General features: G+C 40.5%; 1 protein-coding gene across 7 annotated transcripts in view; it reads right to left on the bottom strand.

Annotated features, from left to right (window-relative positions):
• AMN1 (antagonist of mitotic exit network 1 homolog) overlaps positions 1 to 27,503 on the bottom strand; it is a 66,167-nt gene extending 38,664 nt beyond the window's left edge. For 2 of the 7 annotated variants that reach the window (XM_023555224.2, XM_023555237.2), the window contains exons 1-4: positions 25,888 to 27,496; positions 12,333 to 12,490; positions 5,454 to 5,586; positions 667 to 811 (exon numbers count right to left, since the gene is read on the bottom strand). In XM_023555224.2, the coding sequence (XP_023410992.1) occupies positions 667 to 811; positions 5,454 to 5,586; positions 12,333 to 12,433 (379 nt within the window). In that variant the 5' untranslated portion in view covers positions 12,434 to 12,490; positions 25,888 to 27,496. Of the gene's footprint in view, positions 1 to 666; positions 812 to 5,453; positions 5,587 to 12,332; positions 12,491 to 25,887 lie in introns of all 7 variants that reach the window. The other 5 variants (XM_064284424.1, XM_023555234.2, XM_023555218.2 and 2 more) reach the window with 5 other exon arrangements.
• Positions 27,504 to 27,908: the final 405 nt, after the last annotated feature.

Here is a 27,908-nt window from a genome sequence, read left to right as displayed (position 1 = left end):
AATTTGGATGCTTTATCTTAGTCTCAATATTTTTATTGATAATTTTTTTGATAATTTCTATTTCTTTCACATCTTCATACTCCTTTTGACATATTTTCCCCCTTCTTAGCTCCAAAATTATACCGGATGGGCGAATAGGAATTTGTCAGTTCCTTCAGTGCTAATAAACATACTGTGATGATTAATGTTGCGTGTAAGCTCGGCTAGGCTATGATTCTCAGTGGTTTGGCAGAATCTGTTCTGGGTGCTCTTCCATAATGTAATACAATGTAATCATCTTCCACAATGTGACCTGATGTGATCAGCCAGTCAGTTGAAATGGAACTTTCCTTGTGGGTGTGGCCTGCCTCCAGTATAAAAATGGATGCTCTGGCAAAGCTCTTTCTCTCTTTCTCTCTCTCTTGAACCTGCAGTCTTCTCACTGCCTGACCTCCGTTTCTTGAGACATAAGCCTGCAGAAGTCTCATATCTGCAGATTTTGGGTTTGCTAGGACTTGCAACCCTGTGAGCCAGCAGTTCTCTAGCCTACTGCCTGACTCATGGGATTTGGGACCTACCAGCCTCCACAATTGCGTGAGCTATTTCCGTGAAGTAAATCTCTATATATATTCATATATATGTCTCACTTGTTTTGCTCCTCTAGAGAACACAGACTAAGACACATACCTTCTGACGTTATAGAAATTCTGTCTTCTTTTGAGGAATTTAAATTTAGTTTCTTCAGTTTTCTGCAGTTACACAGGTGCAGGAGAGCAGTATCTGAAATATCACAGCTTTGTAGATCTAGAGTTTGAACTTCAGGATGTAAAATCTGTAGTAAACGCATGATTTGGAAAAATTAGGTTTTTCTATAAATACAAATGTTTATTCAAAATTCAATGTTTTGATGTTTCCTTTGATCACAGGCTTTGGGATAAGTGGTTGATGAAAAATATAGCAAAGAATACACAAATGTATTTATATGGAGACAGATACATAAAACAGGACAAAACCAAGCCTACCTCCAACTGGAGGTACAGCTTCCAGAGCCTCCAAAGTCCTAAATGGGACACACAGCATTGTGGAGACAGCTGGTGCCACGTAAGGACCCATCAGACCTGAGGAGCATAACCAAGGCCAAAAAAAACCCCAAAAACCCATTGCTGTCGAGTTGATTTCGACTCATAGTGACCTTATAGGACTGAGTAGCACTGCCGCATAGGGATTCCAAGGAGCAGCTGGTGGATTGGAACTCAGATCTTTTGGTTAGCAGCCAAGCTCTTAACCACTGCACCACCAGGGCTATAACCAAGGCAGTAGGTGCTTAATCTCTTCCTCTAGTTACTGTTAATATTTATGTGCCTCTTTGCTCAGCAGGTATGATTCTTTAATTACTTACATAATAGGGTAAGCATTATTACATTCTTCATTCTTATTTTTGGGAGCTAGTACAAACAACCTCACGCATCTGTCAGTCCGTTGTATTGTGGGAGCTTGCGTGTTGCTGTGATGCTGGAAGCTCTGCCAAAGGTATTCAAATACCAGCAAGGTAATCCACAGCGGAGAGGTTCAGCAGAGCTTCCAGACTAAGACAGACTAGGAAGAAGGACCTGGCAGTTTACTTCTAAAAAAGAATTAGCCAGTGAAAACCTTATGAATAGCTGTGGAACACTGCCTGATCTAGTGCTGGAAGATAAGCCCCTCAGGTTGGAAGGCACTCAAAGGTGACTAGGGAAGATCTGCCTCCTCAAAGTAGAGTCGACCTTAATGATGTGGATGGATTCAAGCTTTTGGGACCTTAATCTGCTGATGTGGCATGACTCAAAATGAGAAGAAACAGCTGCAAACATCCACTAATAATCGGAATGTGCAATGTAGGAAGTATGAAGCTAGGAAAACTGGAAATCGTCAAAAATGAAATGGAATGTGTAAACATCGATATCCTAGGCATTAGTGAACTGAAATGGACTGTACTGGCCATTTTGAATCAGACAATCATATAGCCTACTATGCTGGGAAGGACAACTTGAAGAGGAATAGCGTTGCATTCATCGTCAAAAAAGAACATTTCAAGATCTATCCTGAAGTACAACGCTGTCAGTGATAGGATAATATCCGTACACCTACAAGGAAGATCAGTTAATATGACTATTGTTCAAATTTACGCACCAACCACCAAGGCCAAAGTGAAGAAACTGAAGATTTTTACCCACTTCTCCAGTCTGAAATTGATCGAACATGCAGTCAGGATGCACTGATAATTACTAGTGATTGGAATGTGAAAGTTGGAAACAAAGAAGAAGGATTGGTAGCTGGTTTGGCCTTGGTGATAGAAATGATGCTGGAGATCACATGATAGAATTTTGCAAGACCAGTAACTTCTTCATTGCAAATACCTTTTTTTCACCAACATAAACGGCAACTATACACGTGGACCTCGCCAGATGGAATACACAGGAATCAGTCGACTACATCTGTGGACAGAGACGATGGAACAAGGCCAGGGGCTGACTGTGGATCAGACCATCAATTGTTCATATGCAAGTTCAAGCTGAAACTGAAGAAAATTAGAGCAAGCCCACAAGACCCAAAGTACAACCTTAAGTATATACCACCTGAATTTAGAGACCATCTCATGAATAGATTTGATGCACTGAACACTAATGACCAAAGGCCAGATGAGTTGTGGAAGGACATCATACATGAAGAAAGCAAAAGGTCATTAATAAGACAGGAAAGAAAGAAAAGACCAAAATGGTTGCCACGAGAGACTCTGAAACTTACTCTTCAACATCAAGTAGCTAAAGCCAAAGGAAGAAATGATGAATTCAAAGAGCTGAACAGAAGATTTCGAAGGGTGGCTCAAGAAGACAAAGTATTAAAATGACATGTGCAAACACGTGGAGATAGAAAACCAAAAGGGAAGAACGCTCTCAGCATTTCTCAAGCTGAAAGAACTGAAGACACAATTCAAGCCTGGAGCTGCAAAACTGAAGGATTCTATGGGGAAAATATTAAACAACACAGGAAGCATCAAAAGAAGATCGAAGGAATACACAGAGTCACTATATCAAAAAGAATTGGTCAATGTTCAACCATTTCAGGAGGTAGCATATGATCAGGAACCAATGGTACTGAAGGAAGAGGTCCAAGCTGCACTGAAAGCATTGGCAAAAAAGAAGGCTCCAGGAACTGATGAAATACCAGTTGAGGAGTTTCAACAAACGGATGCAGCACTGAAGTGCTCACTCGTCTATGCCAAGAAATTTGGAAGACAGCTACCTGGCCAACTGATTGGAAGAGATCAATATTTATGCCTATTCCCAAGAAAGCTGATCCAACCAAATGCAGAAATTATTGAACAATATCATTAACATCACATGTAAGTAAAATTTTGCTGAATATCATTCAAAAGTGGCTGCAGCAGTACATCAACAGGGAACTGCCAGAAATTCAAGCCAGATTCAGAAGAGGATATGGAACCAGGGATTACATTGCTGATGTCAGATGGATCCTGGCTAAAAGCAGAGAATACCAGAAAGATGTTTACCTGTGTTTTACTGACTATGCAAAGGCATTCGACTGTGTGGATCATAACAAATTATGGAAAACATTGCAAAGAATGAGAATTCCAAAACACTTAATTGTGCTCATAAGGAACCTGTACACAGATCAAAAAGCAGTCACTCCAACACAGCAAGGGGATACTGCATGATTTAAAGTCAGGAAAGGTGTGCATCAGGGTTGTATCCTTTCACCATACCTACTCAATCTGTATACTGAGCAAATAATCCGAGAAACTGGACTATATGAAGAAGAATGCCACATCAGGATTGGGGGAAAACTCATTAACAACCTGCATTACGGAGATGACACAACTTTGTTTGCTGAAAGTGAAGAGGGCATGAAGCACTTACTGATGAAGATCAAAGACCACAGTCTTCAAAGACCACAGCCTTCAGTACGGATTATACCTCAATATAAAGAAAACAAAAATCCTCACAACTGGACCAATAAGCAACATTATGATCAACAGAGAAAAGACCAAAGTTGTCAAGGATTTCGTTTTATTTGGATCCACAATCAACAGCCATGGAAGGAGCAGTCAAGAAATCAAAATTGCATTCAGCATATTTGCTGCAAAAGACCTCTTTAAAGTATTGGAAAGCAAAGATGTCACCTATGACTAAGGCGTGCCTGACCCAAGCCATGGTGTTTTCAATCACCTCACATGCATGTGAAAGCTGAACAATGAATAAAGAAGACCAAAGAAGAATCGATGCCTTTGAATTGTGGTGTTGTGAAGAATACTGAATATACCATAGACTGCCAAAAGAACGAACAAATCTGTCTTGGAAGAAGTACAACCAGAATGCTCTTTAGAATCAAGAATGGCGAGACTATGTCTCACATACTTTGGACACGTTATCAGGAGGGATCAGTCTCTAGAGAAGGACATCAAAGTAGAGGGTCAGCGAAAAAGAGGAAAACCCTCAACAAGACGGACTGACACGGTGGCATCAACAATGAGGTCAAGCATAGCAAGGATTGTGAGGATGGTGCAGGATCAGGCAGTGTTTCTGTTGTACATAGGGTGCTATGAGTCGGAACTGACTCAATGGCACCTAACAAGGATAACAGTACAAACAAACCCAAAACCAAATGTACTGCCATAGATTCTGACTCACAGCATCCCCATGGGGTTTCCAAGGCTGTAAGTCTCTACAGAAGCAGACTGCCATATCTTTCTCCCACAGAGCCGCTGGTGGTTTCGAACTGTTGACCTCTGCTTAGTAGTCCATTCCTTTAAGCACCATATCACCAGGGCTCAGGACAAACAGACCCACAATTATTGAATGTTTACTTGAGACCAAGAAATAGCAGATTCATTTCCAAGCATTCTGAACTTTAGATCACTCTTGAGTTCTTTTCCTAGGGGTATTTTTCTTTGTTTTTTTTTTTTTCCAAAACAGATGGGGCGAGTTTGGAACGGTGATTTTTAACTGCTGATCGTTATCCATTAATGGTTACAAAATCAGCTTTCATCAAGTATTGTGATCAACATTTTTTTTTAATTAAATAAGACATGTAGTAAAGTAACAGAGAAAATATCAAAGTGTACAGCACACAGTACTGTTGCACGCATGTGTGGCTTGTGTATGGGACCGCGATGTAATATGTATTTCTTACTGTAGGTATTAAGCAAAAAGTTCTAATTTTTTTAAAGATGGGGTGTTGGTACCATGAAGACAAGGAAAATAATTCAAAGAATGGTGGGAGAAGCTTTTTTTTTTTTTTTTTTAGGAACTATTGCATATGGACTTTTTGGTTATCTGGAGGGAAAAATAAACTGATCCTTTACTACATTTAAAAATGATTACTAATCCTACTATATACCATGGCTTCAAAAATCTGAAACCATATCCAAACAGTAAAATCTAACATGTTTGGTTTAAAGTTATACATTCTCTTACCTCACTGATATTTGAATCTGTTATCCGCCCCTGCATGCTCATTATTTTGATTAGTCTGTCTTTTATGTTGGGAGGCAAAGGCTTAATGTCTGTGATATATCTGGAAATATTCTTCATGAAGCACCAAAGGCATCTGAAATAAAAATACAATAAAGTAGATTACATTGTACTGATTCCTAACACTTACTCCAATGCTTATTAACATTTAGCCCTTACATAAGACAAGGTGTGTATTTTATATTAATATTTACAACTTCAGCTCTGCAAGATTCAAAAGCCTAGTCGGTACTCAGTAATCAAGATGCTCTTCCTCTAGGCTGGGTGCACGCATGTGTTAGAATCTCTCTCACCGTCTCCCTAGCTACTAATGGACACAAACTAATGTGTGTACTTTAGTGGGAGATGATTGCCCCCTGAAGAAACTGAGAACTCTGTTAAGCTATCTCAGTGGGGTAAAGGGGGAAAGAATGCTCCTGATGCCAGTAAATTTAAAATAGCCATTGAGAGATGGTTGCCCACCCTCAACTGGGGCAATGAATAATGTCCATTACCAGAGGGGGGCTTCCTCTTTTATTACCCCCTTTTAACTTTTTATTACCCCTTTCATTGCCCCTTTCCCTTACTTGATCTCTCTACACGTTATTTGTCCTGTTAGTATATTAACGTGGGGAGAGAGGGGCACCAGCATTCCTCTTCCATGGTGCTAAGTGGGGCTTGTACGCTTGCGATCATAAGATCACACCCTGGGACTGGAGCTTAACTTCAGGGAATTTGGTTGTTGAGGATGTTTGCTGTTCAACTCATCTCTGTTCGATTTATTCTGTGAGTGATAAACACCTGTTGACCACGCCACTAGAACAGTGTTGGGTCTGTGCTCTGCTTCACAGTCTTCACTAAGAACTTATGAATACAGAGTGTTGCACTACACATTTTCCTCCAGCATACTTCATTTATTAAAATGAAATTTTAAATGACAAAAAAAAAAAGTGTTTCTCCTAAGGCAATCTTTCTAAGAAACAGTTACCACTATGATTTCAGTCATATATTCCTAAATAAACATAAAAGTGTAGCTCACTAATTTAAAAGCTTCTCTCTAATCCTACCAATTTATTTTTACTATTTTCCTTAAAATTTATGTGAGTAATGAGATCATCAGAGAAAGCACTATAACCACAAGGATTACTCAAACAGTACAAATCATAGAGAGACCAAGCTAAGCAAGTGCCAGGATAGTATAGGCATAATGTAGAGTAGGCAGAGAAGGCAACAACCAAGAAGCAATTTAGGGATTGTTAAAACCCATCTGGAAACCTGGTGGCACAGTGGTTAAGTGCTTGCCTGCTAACCGAAAGGTCTGCAGTTCAAACCCACCAGCTGCTTTTCAGGAGAAAAATGTGGCAGTTTGCTTTCATAAAGATTACAGCCTTGGTAAGCCCATGGGCAGTTCTATTCTGTCCTATAGGGCTGCTATGAGTTGGAACTGACTTGAAGGCAATGCACGTCTAGCCAACGTATCTCATATGGGACCTGAAATTCCAACTATCTGAGAAACTCATCCTTTAAACAACAACAACAAAAATTAATTTCTGTATATAAATACCCCCAATTATACAAGACTTTACATTCATGAATAAAACTCATCACATACTTATATTTTTTAGTGCAATCTTTATTTTTCCTTTTCCTTTTTTGGTTACCTCCATCTTTCCCTCTCTTATCCCCTCTTCCCATTAGTGTATATTCTAACCTGTTGTTGTGTGCCGTTGAATCAATTACAATGCATAGTGGCCCTATAGGACGGAATAGAGCTGCCCCATAGGGTCTCATAGGCTGTAACCTTTATGGGAGCAGATCGCCAGGACTATTCTCTTGTAGAGCCACTGGTGGGTTTGAACTGCACACTTTTCGGTTTGCAGCAGAGCGCTTAACCATTGTGCCACCAGGAATCCCATACTAACCTAGCGTATATTATTTCTTATTTTTCTCTGTGTTTATAAATACACATATAAGTACATATATGTACAGGGTCATAGGGTCATTATTTTATAAAAAGTTACCATAGTATATTTTGGTGTACTTTTCTGACTCTTCTTTCATCCAATGATACCTTATGGAAATCCATCAAAGGCAGTAATTTTCATTCTAATTCTCCTTTAATGGCTTCATAATATTTCACAGTGTGGATGATTTAGTCATTCTGTTGACGAGCATTACCACTGTTTCTAGGGTATATAACTGTATGCCGAAAGACTGTTTTCCGGAAAGTCTGTAATACTCCACATTTCAGCAAAGCTGAAGCATACCTCCTCTCATCCCTCCACATACCTCCAGCAATATTCCATGTAGTTAAGAGATTTTTGGCCACCATTTTATTATTTGTCTAATTTTATTGATAATTGTGAGAAAGTATAATCTCTTGAAAAATTGTTAAGGTTGTCTGGTGGCCAAGAACATGAATGATTTTGCATATGTTCTACAAATATTCAGAGACTATACATTCTCTATTCGAGAGATATAATGTTCTTTGTCTCCATATGCATGTGTGTACATAAATCTCTCCATGTAAGTTTATGTGTGTATACACAAATATATTTTATGTATAATTTTCTTATTGATTGTTGTTGTTAGGTGTTGTCGAGTTTGCTCCCACTCATAGAGACATTATAGGACAGAGTATAACTGCCCCATAAGGTTTCCAAGGAGCAGCTGGTAGATTTGAACTGCTGACTTTTTCGTTAGCACCCAAGCTCTTAACCACTACACTACTAAAGCTCTGCTTGCTTATTGATAAAAAAATATTTATTTATTTATAATAGTATTACTTAATTCCTCTATGTTCTTTTTTTTCTACTGAATCTGTAGAATTCATAGTTTACAATACTTGTACTGTTAAATTAAGTTTTCCTCTCCTTTTACTACTTTTTGCTAGTTTTTCTAAGAAAATATTTTTAAAAATACAGGGAAAAAAACCCATGTACTCACTACCTAGAGTTTTAAAAAGTTACTATTTTATCTTATTTTTGTCAGATATTCCTTCTTAAGACATAAAGCGTTACAGATAGTTAAAATCTCCTTTGTATACCATCTCTCCCTCTGTAAAGGTAACTACTACCATGAATTTTTTTAATACTTCCTGTCCATGATATTATTATACATTGAATACTAATGTATATATCTGCTATAGATTGAATTATGTCCCTCAAAAATATGTGTTACAAATCCTAACCTTTTGCCTGAGGTTATAATCCCATTTTGAAACGGGTTGGCTTTCTCATGTCGATGAGGCAGGATTAGTGGAGGGTGTACATTGAGTCAATCTCTTTTGAGATATAAAAGAGATTAAATAAGCAAGCAGAGCAGAGATGGAGTTAGATGCCAAGACACATGGAAATCTCCAAGGAATCAGGAAGCAGAAGCAGAAGAGACAAAGACCATTTTCCAGAGTCCACAGAGAAAGAGAGCCTTTCCCTTGAGCCGGCACTCTGAATTCGAACTTCTAGCCTCCTAAACTGTGAGAAAATAAATTTCTGTTTGTTAAAACCATCCAGTTGTGGTATTCCTGTTATAACAGTGCTAGATAACTAAAACAGAATTTGGTACTGGAAGAGTGGGGTACTGCTCTAACAGACGCCTAAAACATGGAAGCAGTTTTGGAATTGGGTAATGGGTAGAGGCTAGAAGAGTTTTAAGGTGCCTAATAGTGCACAATGGTTAAGAGCTATGCTGCTAACCAAAAGGTTGGCAGTTTGAATCCACCAGCCGCTCCTTGGAAACCCTATGGGGCCATTCTACTCTGTCCTATAAGGTTGCTATGAATCCGAACTGACTCAACAGCAACAAGTTTTGTTTTGTTTTGTTTTAATAGTAAAAGCCTATGTTGCCTTGAAGAAACTGTTGGTCAAATTATGGATATCAAAGGCAATTCTGGTGAGGGCTCAGAAGGCAGTGAGGAGAGCTATGCAGAAAGTCTCTATTGTCTTAGAGAATATATATGGTGCCTGCGACAAAATGTTGCTGGAAATGTGGATGTTAAATGTGCTTCTGGTGAGGCTTTCAGAGAAAATGAAGAACATGTGATTGGACAGTGGAAGAAAGGTGATCCTTTTTATGCAGTGGCAAAGAACTCATCTAAATTATGTTCAAATCTTTGGTGGAAGATAGAACTTATAAGTGATGAACCTGGATATCTCGCTGATGAGATTTCTAAGCAAGATCTTAAAGGGCTCATGTGGTTTCTCCTTGCCACTTATAGTAAAATTCGAGAGGATCGAGATGGGCTTAAAAATGAACTTGCAAAACGAAAACAGAACTTAAAGATTTGGAAAATTCTGTTGTACAAACTAAGGACCAAAAACCCATTGCTGGCGAGTCGATTCCGACTCACAGTGACCCTACAGGGCAGAGTAGAACTGCCCCATAGAGTTTCCAAGGAGTGACAGGTGGATTCAAACTGCCGACCTTTTGGTTAGCAGCCATAGCACTTAACCACTACACCACCAGGGTTTCCAAACCAAGGACATGTGTCCTATAATGTTCATCAAAGATGTGGCTACACAATCTTTTATTAGAGATTAAGCCTGTGACTGATGGATCTAACCAACTACCACAGCAGAAAAACTATCAGCTCAGACTGAAGAAGGCAGAGAAAGAAAAAAGGAAAGGATGCTGTCAACCTCTTGGAATTCTATAGGCAGGAAACAGTCCAAAGGAGCTACACCTCTTGTCCTCCAAGAAAAGAAAAGGACCATTCCTGGAGCAGCTCAGAGATCAGCAGAACTGTTGGAAGGAGCAGGTGGAGCAGCCTTTTTGTTTTCAAAGGGTGAGGCCATGGTCTCCTGGATCTCAAAGGATGGGGCCACAGCCTCCTAAGTATCAAAGAATCAGATCTTGGCCAACTCTGTTCTGGAGTGTGGGGCTGACGTTAAGGTGTGCCAGGGGGATGGGGCTGCCACCCAAAGCTGAGGGGTTAAAGATACCATGCCCAAGGGGCAGAAGAATGGGACAGAAGAATGGGGCTGAGGGGGTAGGGTTGCCACTCAGATGGACTAAGGAATGGGGCAGCCTAAAGCCGAGGGAGCAGAGTTGCCATCCCAAAGGGCCTGGATGACGGAGCTGAAGCCCAGGGCTGAGGGACCTCCACCCAGAATCCAGAGGGCATGGCCAATACCCAAAGTGTAGAGGGCAGGGTCACTGCCCAGATGGTCTCAGAGAAGAAGAGGTTATTTTCAAGCTTTGAGAACTAATACAATTTGTTCTGCTGGGTTTTGGACTTGCTGTTTTCCCTCCAATTTCTCCTATTTGTAATAGAAGTGTCTACCATATGCCTGTTCCACTATTGTACTTTGGAAACATATTCTAGATTTCACAGGCTCACAGATGAAGAGGAATTTTGCCCCAGAATGGGAAAAAGCCTAAAATCTCACCTATATTTATTTAGGTGATTCAGAAGATGAGATTTTGGATTTGGAGTGGATTTAAAACTTTTAGGATGATGTGATGGGGTGAATGTGTTTTGCAGCTGAGGACATGAATTTTGGGGGCCAAAGGGTGGAATATTATGGATTGAATTGTTTCCTCAAAATATGCGCTGTAAATCCTACCCCTATGCTTCAGGTTTGGAAACCCTAGTGACATAGTGGTAAAGTGCTACGGCTACTAACCAAAAGGTCAGCAGTTTGAATCCACCAGGCGCTCCTTGGAAACCATGGGACAGTTCTACTCTGTCCTACGGGGTCGTTATGAGTGGGAATCAACTCAAGGGCAAGGGGTTTGGTTTGGGTGTTTTATGCCTGTGGATATAATCCCATTTTGGAATGGGTTGTCTTTGTTATGTTAATGAAGCAGGGTTAGTGTAGAGTGTATCTTATTGATATGTGGGAGTTCCTTGCATATTCTAGATAGAAGCCATCTATTGGTTACACGTGTTCTCCCATTCTGTTGATTGCCTTTTTACTCCCTTAATCTTTTGCCAATGAGAAATACATTTTTATGTAGTCCAATTTATTGGTGTTTTTTGATATAGCAAGCAGTTTTTGCTCACTGTTTATGAACTCTCTTTGTCTGAAGTTCATGGGAGTATTTTGCTATGTTTTCTTAAGGAAAATTAGTTTGGTCTTTCACTTTTTGATTTAAAATAACCAGGAACTGATTTTTGTGTATGTGAAGTTGTGTGGGATTGTATAGCATCGAGGGAGTCTTACTCAATTTTAATAAAGTTCAATGTGCCAATTTTTTTGTCTGAAAATCTTTGCCTTTTGATTGCATTATTTATTTGAACATTTTATTGTACTTTAGGTGAAGGTTTACAGAGCAAATTAGTTTCCCATTTAATAATTTATGTATAAATTGTTCTGTAACATTGGTTGCAATCCCCGCAATGCATCAGCACTCTCCCCATTACCACCCTGAGTTTCCCGTTTCCGTTTGCCTGATTTCCTGCTTTCTCATCTTTGCCTTTGGGCAGATGTTGTCCTTTTGGTTTCATATAGATTGTTGTTCTAAGGAGCACTTTCCTCATGGGTGTTATTGTTTATATTATAGGCATGTCTATTATTTTGCATGGAGTCCTGGTTGCTCAGTGGTTAAGGGCTCAGCTGCTAACCAAAAGGTTGGCAGTTCAAATCCACCAGCTGCTTCTTGGAAAAGTTATGGGGCAGTTCTACTCTGTCGCATAGGGTCTCTGTGAGTCGGAATTGACTCAATGGCAATGGGTTTGGTTTTGGGTTTTGTCTCTTATTTAGGTGAGAGGTGATTTCCAGGAGTAGCTTCAGTTCCAGGTTAGAAGGGTATCTAAGGACCACAGTCTCAGAAGTTCCAAATCTGGTCTTTTTTTATGAAGTCAAGTTTTGCTCTACATTGTTTTCCCACTCTGACCAGGACCTTCTATTGTGATCCTGGTCAGAGCAGTCAGTAGTGGTAGCCAGGCAACATTTAGTTCTTCTGGTCTCAGGCTTGTACAGATGATGGTTCTTGTGGTTCATTAGGCCTTTGGACTAATTGCTTCCTTGAATCTTTGGTTTTCCTTACTCTCCTTTGCTCTGGATGGAAAGAAACCAAGAGTTGTATCTTAGGTGGCTGCTCACAAGCTTTTAAGATCCCAGACACTACTCACCAAAGTAGGACGTAGAACATTGTCTTTATGAACTATGTATGGCAATTAGCCTAGATGTCCTCTGAGACTACAGTCCTTAGCCTCTGGTGATTGGATTACTTATTCCATTCACATTTAATTTTATTACTTACAGATAGATTTACATCTGTCATTTTATTTTTTGTTTTCTATGTCTTATGTCTTTTTTATTCCTCTATTTCTTCTTTGGCGCCCTGGTGGTGCAGTGGTTAAGAGCTCGGCTGCTAACCAAAAGGTCGGCAGTTCGAATCTACCAGCTGCTCATTGGAAACCCTATGGGGGCAATTCTACTCTGTCCCATAGGGTCGTTATTATAAGTTGTAATCAACTTAACAGCAATGGGATTCCTCCTTTACTGCTTTCTTTTATGTTGAGTTTTTACTAATGTCACATCTTAATTCCTTTAATGATATTGTCACTATATATTTTGGATTGTCTTAATGGTTGCTTTAGGGCTTACTATATACATCTTTTTTTTTCAATTGTGGTAAATATATACATAACAAATTGCCGTTTCAACATTCTTCATGGGTACAATTCAGTGATACTAGTTACATTTATCATGTTATTCGAGCACTACCATTATCTGTTTCTAAATTTTCCCGTTACCCTTAAGAGCTCAGTCCCCTAAGCAGTAAAGTTCCCCTTTCCCACCTCCCTCCCACCCCACCATTTACATCTTACTTTATTAAAATCTACTTCAAATTTATATTAATTCCAGCGAATTATAGAAATGTTACTACTATATAGCTTGTAAAAATGGTGGGGTTGGGGTTTGACCTTCTCTAATTTCCAAAGGGGGAAAAAGAATAAAGATCAACAGCCCGAAGCTAATTTCTATGAAGGGGAGGTCAGACATGCCTCCTATCTCCACCATCTTTGCCATTCTGACACCAACTGTCCCTCTTCACAGCACTCTCTACTTATTTGTTGGGTTCAGTAATTCATTGCAATGGCCACACAGAACTCACAGACAGTACTCATGATTATGGGGTTTATCAAGGAAGTAACAGGTAACAATTCTGGTTGACGAACGCTCAGGATACAGCTCTTCCATCAGGACAGCCTCTTCCCAGTCGTGTTCACAGGTAGGCCTCTGCCTGGCTCTCAACCTCTGCCCTGCTCAGGCAAGTTTTCAAAGTTATTTTAGCTCTGCCCATAAATGCCTACAGGCATTCCACTTTACCAGCAAGCCTCCTGCCCAAAGGCACTCAGCTTTCTTACTCTGTGGGCCAGGAAACTCCTGCCGGTCTTCCGGCCAGCCTCTCTGTCCCTGCTTGTCGTCATCTTCAGTGTTGCTGCTTTCTTTCTCTCCTTTGGTCACCTGGTTCCAGGAGCTTCTCAATGCAGGGATCCTGGGTCCAAAGGCCATGCTCCACACTTGGCTCTCCTTCCTTGGAGGTGGTGGGATCCTCTCTTTTCCAACTCTGGGATGGTTCATTTTAAGCCCAGCGGGATGGCAAACCTGACCAATCCCCTTGGTGGGGCACGATAACCTTATATGTACACCCTCACCCAATCACTTGGGTGAGAGTTATAAGATCATGGTGAGAAAGGCCACACAAAAGTGATCCATGGCACTGCATAGCTCTATTCCTTTTTACCTGCTTTTGGTGACTTTTTTTTTTTTTAATGACCGTACTTATTTGGGGAAAAAAAAAAAATTTATTTTGGACTGGAGAAAATTTAACCCCCTCCCCCATAACTTTTAGTTGAGTGGGTAATAAAACGAAATTTGCTCTCTCAAGTTTTACACTGTCTTGTTAATACATATTTTGTTTCAAAAGGACGACATCCATTAAGCCTCCTGGGTATTTCTGAATTGTGTTGTGTACGTGTGTATAAGAGAGCTCAAACGGCTTGTCTTTTTACAGCATTTGGTTGTTTTTTGCTTTGTTAGACGAAATATTAGCAATGTATCCTTTCTGCATTCCCTGCCATCATATTAAGGTCCAAAATCTTCATCAAACATCTGGTTTTAAAACCCTTGAAAGAAGATGGTAGAAGAAGAAAAAGCTCTTGTACAAATCGTCCATTCCACACATGTGGGGCCTGTGCTATAACTTTTTCCCCATAACACTAAATATTCACTCTAAGTAGCTGACCTTTAAATTCTATTCGTATTAGAGGATCAAAACATGGAAAGGAGGCACATATATTTACCCTTTTCCTAAGGCAGGCCTCATTTTGAAATTTTAGTTGTCACCTAATAAAATTTCATTCTGTTCCCTATGTCCTTTTCAAATCTTGAGAAATAAAGCCCTGAAACTCTTGCCCTGGGATAATCTTTAAACCTAAAACCAAAAATATCCCTTGAAGTCTTCTTAAAACCAACAATAGTTTAACTAGTAAAAATGTCTGCCCTGAGCGTTATACTCTTTTAAGAACTACTTATATGGGTTCAAAGTGACATCAACTCAAAAAATTAGACAGGAACCTTAAGGGGCAGTGAGTTAATGTTAATGGGGGAGGGACAACTCAGAAAGGGAGGGTGAGAATGGTTGCACAAAGAAGAATGTAATCAATGTCACTGAATTGTATATGTAGAAATAGTTGAATTGGTATATGTTTTGCCGTGTACATTCTCAACAACAACAAAATAAATTTAAAAGAAATCTTGACAAATACTAAAGTCCTCTTATTAGAGCCATCTGTGTTTCTCAGATCCGTTGTATGTGTTGAGTGGGCTTCCGTATAGAGTAGACTAGAGGGTATGAGCAGACAGGAGGATCTAGTGAGACTCTAAGGTACTTTCCTCTACATCCATTGGCAGGTTGTACCCCTGGTTCTCTCCAGGGCAGATGATCCAATGAATCCTGACTTCTTGTTCAAACAGCTTGTCAGTGAGGAGAAAGACACACCCATGCCTTCATTATTGAAAACTGGTCGGCTCTTGAGTATGACTAAATTGCATGGAAACATACCCCTCTTTGTCTAAATAAATATTGCGCTATTTCTTCTAAAAGTGTCTCTCCTCATTTCTTTCTAAGACACACCAATTTCTCCAGTTTCAAGGATGGAATGGGTCCCTCTAGTTACTGTTAGGGGCTACTTTAAGTGTAAAGTTAATCCTTATCCAGTAGTTTCACAGTACTTGTTACTTCAGACATCAGTTTGGGCAGCTTAAGTGCTTCCATCAGTGCTTCAATTCTTGACACAACAGGGTGGAACTATCAATGAGGTCATGTAAGCTGCTAAAATAACAAGTTTGTAAGACAAAGTTGTTATGTATTTCCCGTTTTTGGGGACCTGTGCAATGTTTTCTACTAAGTCTGAAATGCGGACTCTGAAGGAATAATGATATACAAGTTATCTGGGTACACAATAGTCTGAAAGACATTTCCCCTGGTAATACAAATACATATAACAAAGAGAAGGAGAGTGCTTCCCTTACACAGTCTAAATTGGATCTGAATATTCTGTTACAAAGGAAGGAGTACTTTCAATAGGATATCTACATACTAAGAGGTAGTGTGGCAGTTAATTCCAGTGCAAGACTGAATCCAGCTTTTTGTATTGTGGAAAAAAACTCATGCTTTTTCAGGGAAATTAGATACTCTTTACTGTTGTTGTTAGGTGCAGGCAAATTGATTTTGACTCACAGTGAGCCCATATGTGACAGGGTAGAACTGGCCCACAGGGTTTTCTTGGCTGTAATCCTTACCGAAACAGATCACCAAGTTTCTTCCCATAGAGCTGCTGAGTGGGTTCAAACCACCAACCTTTCTGTTAGCAGCACAGTGATTAACCTTTTGTGCCACTAGGGCTCCTGTATACTTTACTAGTTTACTGAATTAAAAAAAAATGGAAGATCACCTGTTTAAAAGTTTTTTTTGCAAAGAACTTCTAATTGACAGATTTTGAAATAAATCTGAATTGAACATACTGTGAATTCAACACCCAGATGAGATTTCGTCATACCATTACCTTGACATGGATTTGATACCCAACCTCAAAATAATCCTATAAAAAAATTGCTTCAAAGCCCCTTTGAAACCACAATAGTGCAGCAAAACCACAAGTAAACAATTGCCTGTTAACCTGTTATTTCAAAATAGACTGAGAAGCCAACAGAAATTTTTTTGTGCATTTTAAAAAAACAAACAGCAAATTGAAATAGCAAATCTGCACAGCACTGTCCCTTCACAGAGGGCAAGAACCTATCCGTGCATCATGCTGGAAACTGTTCTTCAGGATCTGGTGGATGTGGAAATAAAGGTCTTGGCAGAATGCAGGTGCCTGGAGGCAGACTGAGAGGTATTCAGGCTGGAGCCTGCCATGATCTGGTTTAAGCTGCCTTCTGGCCCACTTCCTCTGTCCAGGCTGTTGATTCTGCTGCTGCTCCCACCACTATCACTGCTTGAAGACTCTTTGTCCCCGGAATCTTTTTTTTTTAAATAATATTTTATTTTGTTTTTGGTGAAAGTTTATACAGCAAGTTAGGTTCCCATATGACAATTTTCACACAAATTGTTCAGTGACATTAGTTACAATTTTCACAATGTGTCAACATTCTCTTTGTGCTCTGGTTGTTCCATTTCCAGTACTCTAGTTCCCCTGCCCCTTTATCTTCTCATCTTTGTTATAGGGTAAATGTCGACCTTTTGGTCTCATACAGATGGTTTTTTGTTTTTTTTTTTAGCACAGCACAGTTATTACGGGTAATATCCTTTATTTTACGTGCTACTCTGTTCTTTTGCTAAAAGGTGATCTCAGGGTATAATTTTGGTTCAAGGTTTAAAGAGTGTCTCAGGGTGACAGTCTCAGGGAGCCCTCTGGTGCGAATTGGTTAGTCCAGTTAGTCTGGACTTTTTTTGAAGAATTTGAGTTTTGTTCTATATTTTTCTGCCATTCTATTCAGGACCATCTATTGTGACCCTGGTCAGAACGGTCAGCAGTGGTAGCTGGGTACCATCTAGTTTTTTTTGGTTTCAGGGTAGATATCAGCCTTGCAGACGTATTTCTTCTCTGAGATTTTCATTACCTTCTTACTCTTTTGCCCCTGATGAGTAGAGGCCAATAACTGTATTGTACAGGGCTGCTCGCAAGCTTTGAAGGCCCCAGACACTACTCACTTCACTGCGATGCAGAACACAAACTTTGCAAACTATGTTATGCCAGCTGACTGAGTTGAAACACAAGACTATGGCCCTAAGCTTTCAGACCTAGAAAATCAATCTCAGAAGGTGTTTGGCTATCTCTGAGGAGTATCTGGAGTTGTGTCTTCAAGGAATACATATGTCTCCTGTCCCAGAAATCTTGAAAGAGTTTCTACTGTTCCATTTGGTCTAGGGAGGAGGGGGAGACACTGTTGTCCTCTTCATTGCTGTTACTTCTCCTTTTTCTAGGGCAGAGGTTCTCACTCACGGCAGCTGGTAGAGGGGAGCAATGGGGGCGCCACTCCCTTTTTGGTACTTTTCTGATATTCGTATTACATCTATTTATGTTACAAGCACAACTGTCAAATTCAGAGAGTCTGGGTGGTGCAAAGACTTCCCAGGGTGAACTTTTTGTCAGTAGCCGAGTTCTTAGCCACTGTACCACCAGTCCTAGATTAGGGGTCAGCAAACTACGACCCATGGCCAAATCTGGACAGCTGCCTGTTTTTGTAGATGAAGTTTTATTGAAACACAGCTATGCCCATTTCTTTAAGTATTATCTATGGCTGCCTTTGCCCTAAAACGGCAAAGTTGAGTGATTGTGGCAGAGATTGTGTGGCCCACAAAATGAAAATATTTACTATCTGGCCCTTCACAAAAGTTTGCCAACCCTTATCCTAGATAATGAATATAAGGGCCAACTGGTTGAGTACATTGCTCACCAAGTTCCCATATAGTGGACCATGATAGTCAAGGTAGAAAATGGGATGCTTCTCTATAAATTTTGTTAAAATGCCCTTGCTTCTCTTACACTTGACCTCTGTAAGTAGGGAATGATTGGAGAAAAAGCAAAATTACAGGTAGTAGTATGGGACATAAGGAGCTCTGGTGGCAAAGTGGTTAAGTGCTCAGCTGCTAACTGAAAGGTCAGCGATTCAAACCCATCAGCTCCTCCATGGAAGAAACATGTGGCAATCTACTTCCGCAAAGATTACAGCCTTGGAAATACTATGGGGCAGTTCTACTCTGGCCTCTAGGGTTGCTGTGAGTCGGAACTGACTTGATGTCAATGGGGCAGTAAAGGGCCTACCGATAATGTGATCATGACGGATAGCAAGAACCCCAGAACTTGGGGAGAGAACATCTGGGGTTGGGAGGGCAATTAATGCTCCCTTTGTCCAGAACTGTAGCTTAGCAAAAATAATCATAATGGTTCACCTGAGGCAAGCAGAAGCTGCAGCTGGACATCTGACCCACTGTTGATTCTGTCATCCCTGTCCACGTGCTACAAAAATAGAAAAACTCATGTGCATATGACTGGCCTTGAATTATTCTGCCATGCCTGACACCATCAACAGCAGTTCCTGAACATGGACCTCATTTCATTCATGTATAAATACATGGACCAGCACAACCTTGTTTCAATCTAACATACAAATTTATGTTTCTCCTGACACCCAAGTGATCTTGGATTATTCTATGTATGGCAATTAAGGCTGCAACTACTCAGTGACACTGCCCATGTGGCTTAACAAAAACAATGTAATGGTGATCCAAATCAAGCTTAACAATAAATTCCAAAACTGGAGTGATCTGTGACCCTTTAGGTTACATGCTTGTATATAGAGAAGAATATTTCTCATTTGGGGATGAGTGTTGCTTTTTGTCCCATCTACTGTCGCTGTAATTACTGGCAATGATATCTTTTATTTATTTATTTCCTTTAATCTCCATATTCCACTCCCAAATCTTTCCTATTCCCACAGGCAACCATTCTAATGAGTTTAATGGTATCTATTTTTTTTTATAGGTGTATGAGGACTTGTAAAATGTACACGATAGTTTTGTATGCATATTTTTAATTCAACTAAATAGTACTATGTGTCAAAAATATACTTTGGAAAATATTAAAATAAAATAATAATGCTTAAAAACACAGTGAGCATGTGTCAAAGTTTTAACTCATTAATAACAGAAACAGTAAATTGACAAGGCTGGTTCAAAGGAGCACATGAGAAATTTATGTATCATCAGTGAAAGATTTTTTTATTATTAACTTTTATTGAGCTTCAAGTGAACGTTTACAAATCAAGTCAGTCTGTCACATATAAGTTAATATACACCTTACTCCTTACTCTCACTTGCTCTCCCCCTAATGAGTCAGCCCTTCCAGTCTCTCCTTTCCTGAAAACTTTGCCAGCCTCCAACTCTCTCTATCCTCCCATCCCCCCTCCAGACAGGAGATGCCAACACAGTCTCAAGTGTCCACCTGATATAATTAGCTCACTCTTCATCAGCATCTCTCTCCTACCCACTGTCCAGTCCCTTTCATGTCTGATGAATTGTCTTCGGGGATGGTTCCCGTCCCGTGCCAACAGAAGGTTTGGGGACCATGACTGCCGGGATTCCTCTAGTCACAGCCAGACCATTAAGTATGGTCTTTTTATGAGAATTTGGGGTCTGCATCCCACTGATCTCCTGCTCCCTCAGGGCTTCTCTGTTGTGCTCCCTGTCAGGGCAGTCATCGATTGTGGCCGGGCACCAACTAGTTCTTCTGGACTCAGGATAATGTAGGTCTCTGGTTCATGTGGCCCTTTCTGTCACTTGGGCTCTTAGTTGTCGTGTGACCTTGGTGTTCTTCATTCTCCTTTGATCCAGGTGGGTTGAGACCAATTGATGCATCTTAGATGGCTGCTTGTTAGCATTTAAGACCCCAGACGCCACATTTCAGAGTGGGATGCAGAATGTTTTCATAATAGAATTATTTTGCCAATTGACTTAGAAGTCCCCTTAAACCATGGTTCCCAAACCCCCGCCCTTGCTCCGCTGACCTTTGAAGTATTCAGTTTATCCCAGAAACTTCTTTGCTTTTGATCCAGTCCAGCTGAGCTGATCTTCCGTGTATTGAGTGTTGTCCTTCCCTTCACCTAAAGCAGTTCTTATCTGCTAATTAATCAGTAAAAAACCCTCTCCCTCCCTCCCTCCCTCCCTCTCCTCGTAACCACAAAAGTATGTGTTCTTCTCAGTTTATACTATTTCTCAAGATCTTATAATAGAGGTCTTATACAATATTTGTCCTTTTGCCTCTGACTGATTTCGCTCAGCATAATGCCTTCCAGGTTCCTCCATGTTATGAAATGTTTCAGAGATTCGTCACTGTTCTTTATCGATGCATAGTATTCCATTGTGTGAATATACCACAATTTATTTACCCATTCATCCATTGATGGACACCTTGGTTGCTTCCAGCTTTTTGCTATTGTAAACAGAGCTGCAATAAACATGGGTGTGCATATATCTGTTTGTGTGAAGGCTCTTGTTTCTCTAGGGTATATTCCGAGGGGTAGGATTTCTGGGTTGTATGGTAGTTCTATTTCTAACTGTTTAAGATAACGTCAGATAGATTTCCAAAGTGGTTGTACCATTTTACATTCCCACCAGCAGTGTATAAGAGTTCCAATCTCTCCGCAGCCTCTCCAACATTTATTATTTTGTGTTTTTTGGATTAATGCCAGCCTTGTTGGAGTGAGATGGAATCTCATCGTGGTTTTAATTTGCATTTCTCTAATGGCTAATGATCGAGAGCATTTTCTCAAGTATCTGTTAGCTGCCTGAATACCTTCTTTAGTGAAGTGTGTGTTCATATCCTTTGCCCACTTCTTGATTGGGTTGTTTGTCTTTTTGTGGTTGAGTTTTGACAGAATCATATAGATTTTAGAGATCAGGAGCTGGCTGGAGATGTCATAGCTGAAAATTCTTTCCCAGTCTGTAGGCGGTCTTTTTACTCTTTTGGTGAAGTCTTTAGATGAGCATAGGTGTTTGATTTTTAGGAGCTCCCAGTTATCAGGCTTCTCTTTGTCATTTTTGGTAATGTTTTGTATTCTGTTTATGCCTTGTATTAGGGCTCCTAGAAAGGGTTGTCCCTATTTTTTCTTCCATGATCTTTATCGTTTTAGTCTTTATGTTTAGGTCTTTGATCCACTTGGAGTTAGTTTTTGTGCATGGTGTGAGGTATGGGTCCTGTTTCATTTTTTTGCAAATGGATATCCAGTTATGCCAGCACCATTTGTTAAAAAGACTATCTTTTCCCCAATTAAACTGACACTGGGCCTTTGTCAAATATCAGCTGCTCATACGTGGATGGATTTATATCTGGGTTCTCAATTCTGTTCCATTGGTCTATGTGCCTGTTGTACCAGTACCAGGCTGTTTTGACTACCGTGGCTGTATAATAGCTTCTGAAATCAGGTAGAGTGAGGCCTCCCATTTTCTTCTTCTTTTTCAGTACTGCTTTGCTTATCCGAGGCTTCTTTCCCTTCCATATGAAATTGGTGATTTGTTTCTCTATCACCTTAAAAAATGACATTGGAATTTGGATCGGAAGTGCATTGTATGTATAGATGGCTTTTGGTAGAATAGACATTTTTACTATGTTAAGTCTTCCTATCCATGAGCAAGGTATGTTTTTCCTCAGTGAAAGATTTTTTAAAAAATGCTGGAGTAATATTGCTAAATTAGATACAAAACTTCTTGCAAAAGCAGTCCTTACAGGGCAGAAAAATAATTTATATTGCAATGGGACAAAATCATTTATTTACTTTTCTACAAATTACAATTTCACTTTACCGAGGTGCAAAATATCTGGGTTGTAATAGACAGTAAATAATAAAGCAAAGTTACACGCCCGTATGTGGAGGAGCAACACCCTAATAAGAATGAGGGTCATCTGATCATCTTTTTGCTTTACTTCCAAGTTTTGGATAATTTTTCTTTTTTAATTTTATTTTGTTGTCGTTGAGAATATATACAGCAAAACATACATCAACCATTTCTACATGTACAATTCCGTGACACTGATTATATTCTTTGAGTTGTGCAACCATTCTCACCCTCCTTTACTGAGTTGTTCTTCCCCTATTAACATAAAGTCACTGCCCCCTAGGTTTCCTATCTAATCTTTTGTGTTGCTGTTGTCACTTTGATCCCATATAGATCTTAAAAGAGCATACTGCTTAAGGCAGACATTTTTTACTAGCTAAGCTAAACTATTGTTTGGTTTTAAGAAGACTTCAGGGGACATGTTTGGTTTAAGTTTTAAAGATTACCTCAGGGCAATAGTTTCAGGGTTCATCGAGCCCTGCTGGCTCCAGAAAGTCTGCAGTCTATGAGAATTTGAAATTCTGTTCTGCTTTTCCCCCTTTTGATCAGGGCTCTTTGGATAATTTTTCTTAACATGAGTTATTCTGTTTCCTCTTTTTTCACTCAGTGCTATATTTTTAAGTTGTAGCCATGTGAATATGTGTACCTACTCTTTATTTTTCTAATAGCTATATAATACTCCAGAATACCTCTCTCAGTGATGGACACCCCCACTCTCTGACACCAGAAATAACTCTGCAATGAACTCCTTCACACATGTCTCCTAGTTTGGACTCTTTACTTCTTTCCAAGATTTTGCAAGGTTCTTAAGTGTTTCCTCACTCCCAACTTCTCCCTAATCCCTGCACATTTCCAAAATCTTTCATCGCTCCCTACACTAAATTAAAACACACTCTCTTCATTTTGGACCCCAAAGCTCTCCAAATATGGCTCTACTCCAATTATCTGGCTTTATGTCTCACTCCTCCACTATTCATACTGTATGCTTCAGTCAAATTGGAATACTACTTTCTGGCTTTCTCAGGTATTTCTAACTTCCCTGCCTGTCAAGCTACCGTACTCATTATTCCACACCTCTTCTCCCCCACTCCACCTTCTTGGATGAATGTCCTCCCATCAGCAAGTGTCTGATTCTACCAATCTTCAAATATAGCCCCCTTCAAAAAGCCTTCTCCTAGTCTTACGTGTTCTTTTTCTTATCAGAAATTTCAAAGCATTTTGTTAATTTCTCTTCAGTGGTATTATTTACCTATATGTATAGTTATTTATATACTTGTCTTATATTAGTCCTATAAGACTGTACCGCCTTTATGCAGCTTTCTACATGCTGCAACCTTCAGATTTTGCACATGCCACATATGCTCTTTAACCACTAGTTAAACTGGATAACAAAGAAAATTGAGCAACTCCACAAATAAAGAAAGATACAAAGACACAAAAGAGTTGGTTCTGGCTGCAGCAGTTCAGAAGATCATTTGTATGGGAAGCTTCAGGAAAGAAACAGGATTTAAGTTGAGCTTTTTTTTTTTAGAATAAGGTCAGAACTTAAGTAACATATTCCTTGTTACACTGCTGTTCATGGTAAAAACAAACCAAACCTGTTGCTGTGGAGTTGATTCCAACTCATAGCGACCCTATAGGGCACAGGAGAACTGTCCCATAGTGCTTCTGACCAGCGGGTGGTGAATTTGAACTGCCAACCTTTTGGTTAGCAGCCGTAGCTCCTAACCACTGTGTCACCTGGACTCCCTGCCCATGGTAGGCATTCAATAATATTGATAACAATTAACATAAATGAATACTTATTATGTGCCAAAGCATTGTTCTATGGGATTTTCATGTAGTGGCTTTTAATCTTCACAACAGCTCAGAAAAGTAGGTAATATTATCATCAGCCCCCATTTACAGATGAGAAGACTGAAACCCAGACATGTTATATCATTTGCTGAAGGTTATATAACTAATAAATGTTAGATGTATAAACAGAACTCAACTAGTCTGTCTTCCTGGCTTGAGCTCTTTAACGATTAGTCTAAACTGCCTTTATTGATAGAAATAAAATCTCATTTGGATCAGGTGTAAAATTTATGACCAGAACTAAAGCAAACTCTTTTTCTCAGGACAATACAAAAGGCTTAGTCCCCACAAAGGGGAACCAACAGATGTCTTCTTTACAAAACTGACTGTGGACTGAGGACCAGAAATTCATGAGATATAATGTAAATGTCAAATCCCCACTGTCTGAGAAAGCCTTCAGTAGATTAAGGCCATTAAATCTTGGTGGCCTACTGGTTAAGAGCTATGGCTGCTAACCAAAAAGTTGGCAGTTTGAATTCACCAGGCGCTCCTTGGAAACTCTATGGGGCAGTTCTACTCTGTCCCATAGGGTCGCTTTCAGTCGGAATCAACTAGATGGCAGTTTTTTTTTTTTTTTTGTATTCTCTTTAAAGTATTTTCCACATGTTAATATTACTGGAAGATGCCCTCTGCAGGAGAAAGATGTGGCAATCTGCTTCCATAAAGATTACAGCCTTGTGAACCCTATGGGGCCCTTCTACTCCATCCTATAGGGTTGCTATGAGTCGGAATCGACTCCGCGGCAACAGGTTTTTTTTTTTTTTTTTGTCATTATTATTAATATTTATTTCACACTGGAAATGTGCTGGAAGTTGCCGTTACAATGCCAATCTCTTCTCTCCAGAAACGTTCAGTCCAATAATATTATAACATACCCATTACCATCGAGTGGATTCCAACTCATTGCGACCCTGTAGGACAGAGTAAAACTGCCTCATAGAGTTTCCAAGGAGCGGCTGGTGGATCTCAACTGCCAGCCTTTTGGTTAGCAGCCAAACGCTTAACCACTGCGCCACACTTTAATGGGGCTTATCATTTGCCAAGCATCCTTTTTAGGGCTTTACGTGTTAAATTATTTCTCGCTACAACTTCATGAGATAGGTACTATTATTATCCTAATTTTATAGATAAAGGACTCAGGCACTGAGAAAGATTAAGTAACTTATTCATGGTCACACAGCTGGTGAATGGGAGGGCTGGGAGCTGAACCAAGCAATCTCAATCAAGAATCCATATTTTTAGCCACTGTGCTAGATACTGCCTCCAAGAATGACTATTTATCCTAGTTACAGTAACAATAAAGACCAGGGTGGAATTTTGCTGAAGGCTTTTGACAGCCCCATCTAGTGTTTCCTTTTGTTCTGCCAGGGCTTTCAACTCCTGTCAGAAACAGGCCACTGCCAGGAACCAGCAGGGCTACGAGCTGTCAGGTCTGACAGGAGTTCGGACACCCATCTGGTAGCGTCCAGGGCACAGGACGAAGGAACAAGCCTGTCCAGCAGCCCACTTTGCTCAACCGTCCTCAGTGGGGAGACAACAAACCAGGAACCCAAGAATAGAAACATCAGCACGTTCCCGTTAGAGGCCGGGAGGTGGTAAGGGGGCGGGGAAGGAAAGGAGCGAAGGGCCGGGCTCCACGGAGGAGGTGCCGGGGAGGCGCGAAGGGGAGGCGGGGACAGGGTGGACTCACAGATCCAGGAGCTGACTGACCCGCCGCGGGCGAGGCATCGCGGCCACCCTCAGGAGCCTCTTCCGCGGTCCCGGGGCCGCCAGAACGCAGCCAGGGACCGTCCGCTAACTCCCTCCCCCGCGCGAAACGTAGGCTCTCATGACGTCACACGGGTTCTTCCGGTGACGGATGCGCGGCCACGTTCATGACTACCAAGGGAGAGAAGAGGGCCCACCCCCGAGGGGCGGAGCCAATGAGCGATGCGCGGAAGATAAAGTGTAGAGAATCCCTAAACTTGGGTGTAGCCTGACAGGAGTTGTAGTCCTGACCGGGGGGCGTCGGCCCTCGGCTCAGCCCGAGGCAGTTTCTCCGGGATTCCAGTTCTCTGCGGTTCAGTCCCGGACGCCGCGAGTTGGGAACTCCCTGTGCTGTGGGGAGTGCTGAGAGGTTGCTGCTTTACTAAAGGGATGCGATTGATGCTGGGTCATGCGATTGGTGATGAACACCCGAGACTTCCCTGGATGCCCACTCCATTAACATTAAACATCCATTATTTATCCTTAGTTTACAAACGAGGATGCTGCAACCCAACAAATAAGCTCAACATGGCGGGGGGGAGCTTATATTCAAATCGGAAAGGGTTCTAAAAAGCGAACACTTTTCCCAGGTAGAATTATCTCTCCTTGTTATGCTGCAGAATAGTTGCTACGTTTTGGTGCTGTCGAAGAGAAAAGTAACTCAAATTGGATTATGAGTGGATAGAGTTTACTGAAGAACAACTTGGGGAACAGAATCTTCTCACCAAATTACAACTTTAGCTGGTGGCGTTGTGGTTAAGTCATACAGCTGCTAACCAGAGGATCGGTTGTTCGAATCCGCCAGGCACTCCTTGGAAAATCTGTGGGGCAGTTCTACTCTGTCCTATAGGGTCCTATGAGTCGGAATCTACTCAACGGCACTGGGTTTGGTTTTTGTTTTTTTTTATATACACAAACAGAGCATTGCCAAAGGGGAAGTTACAGAGATTGATGTTGACTCAGTTGGCAGATAGTAGGATCTCTAAAAACCAGGGCTTCCGTTCAGGTTCACACTCTGGCAACTAACAACAATCTACAGGTTAATCATTTGTGTTATATGTTTTCCAGCTTGGTTATATTAAAAAGTGCTTAGCTGACTTTTCCCAGAACCATTCTTACTGTTGAAGAACAAAATCCCAAATTCTGTTGGGAGTGAAAGAAAATGAGTTTTATTGAGGAATAGAAACAACTATAGCTGGGCTGCACCAGGTGAAAATACACAGCACACTGGTTAGCTGGAGCTCTCGGGAGGCTTATATACAGAAATATGAGGAACCAGTGAATATTTTTTCTGATTTGGATGACATTTACGTTGTTCTGCAAAACAGTTTCAAGATTACCATAGGACCATGAGGTCTTGGTCACAAAACCACAAGCATTTCAAAAATAACTTGTTTTTTAGTTATCACATACCAGTTTATCCACAGACTTCCTGGAATCTGTCCACACAAGTATTTTGCAAAGGTAGCTCAGCATAGTTTCTGAGCATAACGATGGGTTGCTCAGGCCTTCTTGCATGAGAAACATTCAGTCACAAGCTTCCTGAAACATTCTTGTCATAAGCTTCTCAGAACGTTATGATTGCAATTTTAACCACACACTTTGCTAGAATAGCTGCATTTTGGTCCCTCCTCCCTAGCCCTGCAGACCCAGTGCAGGTTAACCCACTACTGTGAACCCAGCCTGAACTCCATTATTTTTGGGATGCGCTGACATTACTGTTTGGTTTGGTTTTTACTATAGGCTCCCAGCTTCTCAGAGGGGTTCAAATTAAGTTCAAGTAATGGGGCCCTTTTTCTTTTAACAGTGATCTTTCATTCTTCCTTGTAGATTTGTCATTTGTTGTCTTCCTTTTATATGCTCCTTGAAAGTTGCAACCCAGTCATGTTCAGCATGCTGTTCACTCAACACACATTTCAGGGCCTGGGATTATGCAGGGTCCTAAGAATTCAGTGGTGAGCACCT

This window comes from Loxodonta africana, chromosome 4 (assembly GCF_030014295.1).
Source record: "Loxodonta africana isolate mLoxAfr1 chromosome 4, mLoxAfr1.hap2, whole genome shotgun sequence".
NCBI lineage: Eukaryota > Metazoa > Chordata > Mammalia > Proboscidea > Elephantidae > Loxodonta > Loxodonta africana.
Note: the sequence above shows the minus strand (reverse complement) of the source record. Positions and strands in the feature narration are given on the sequence as shown.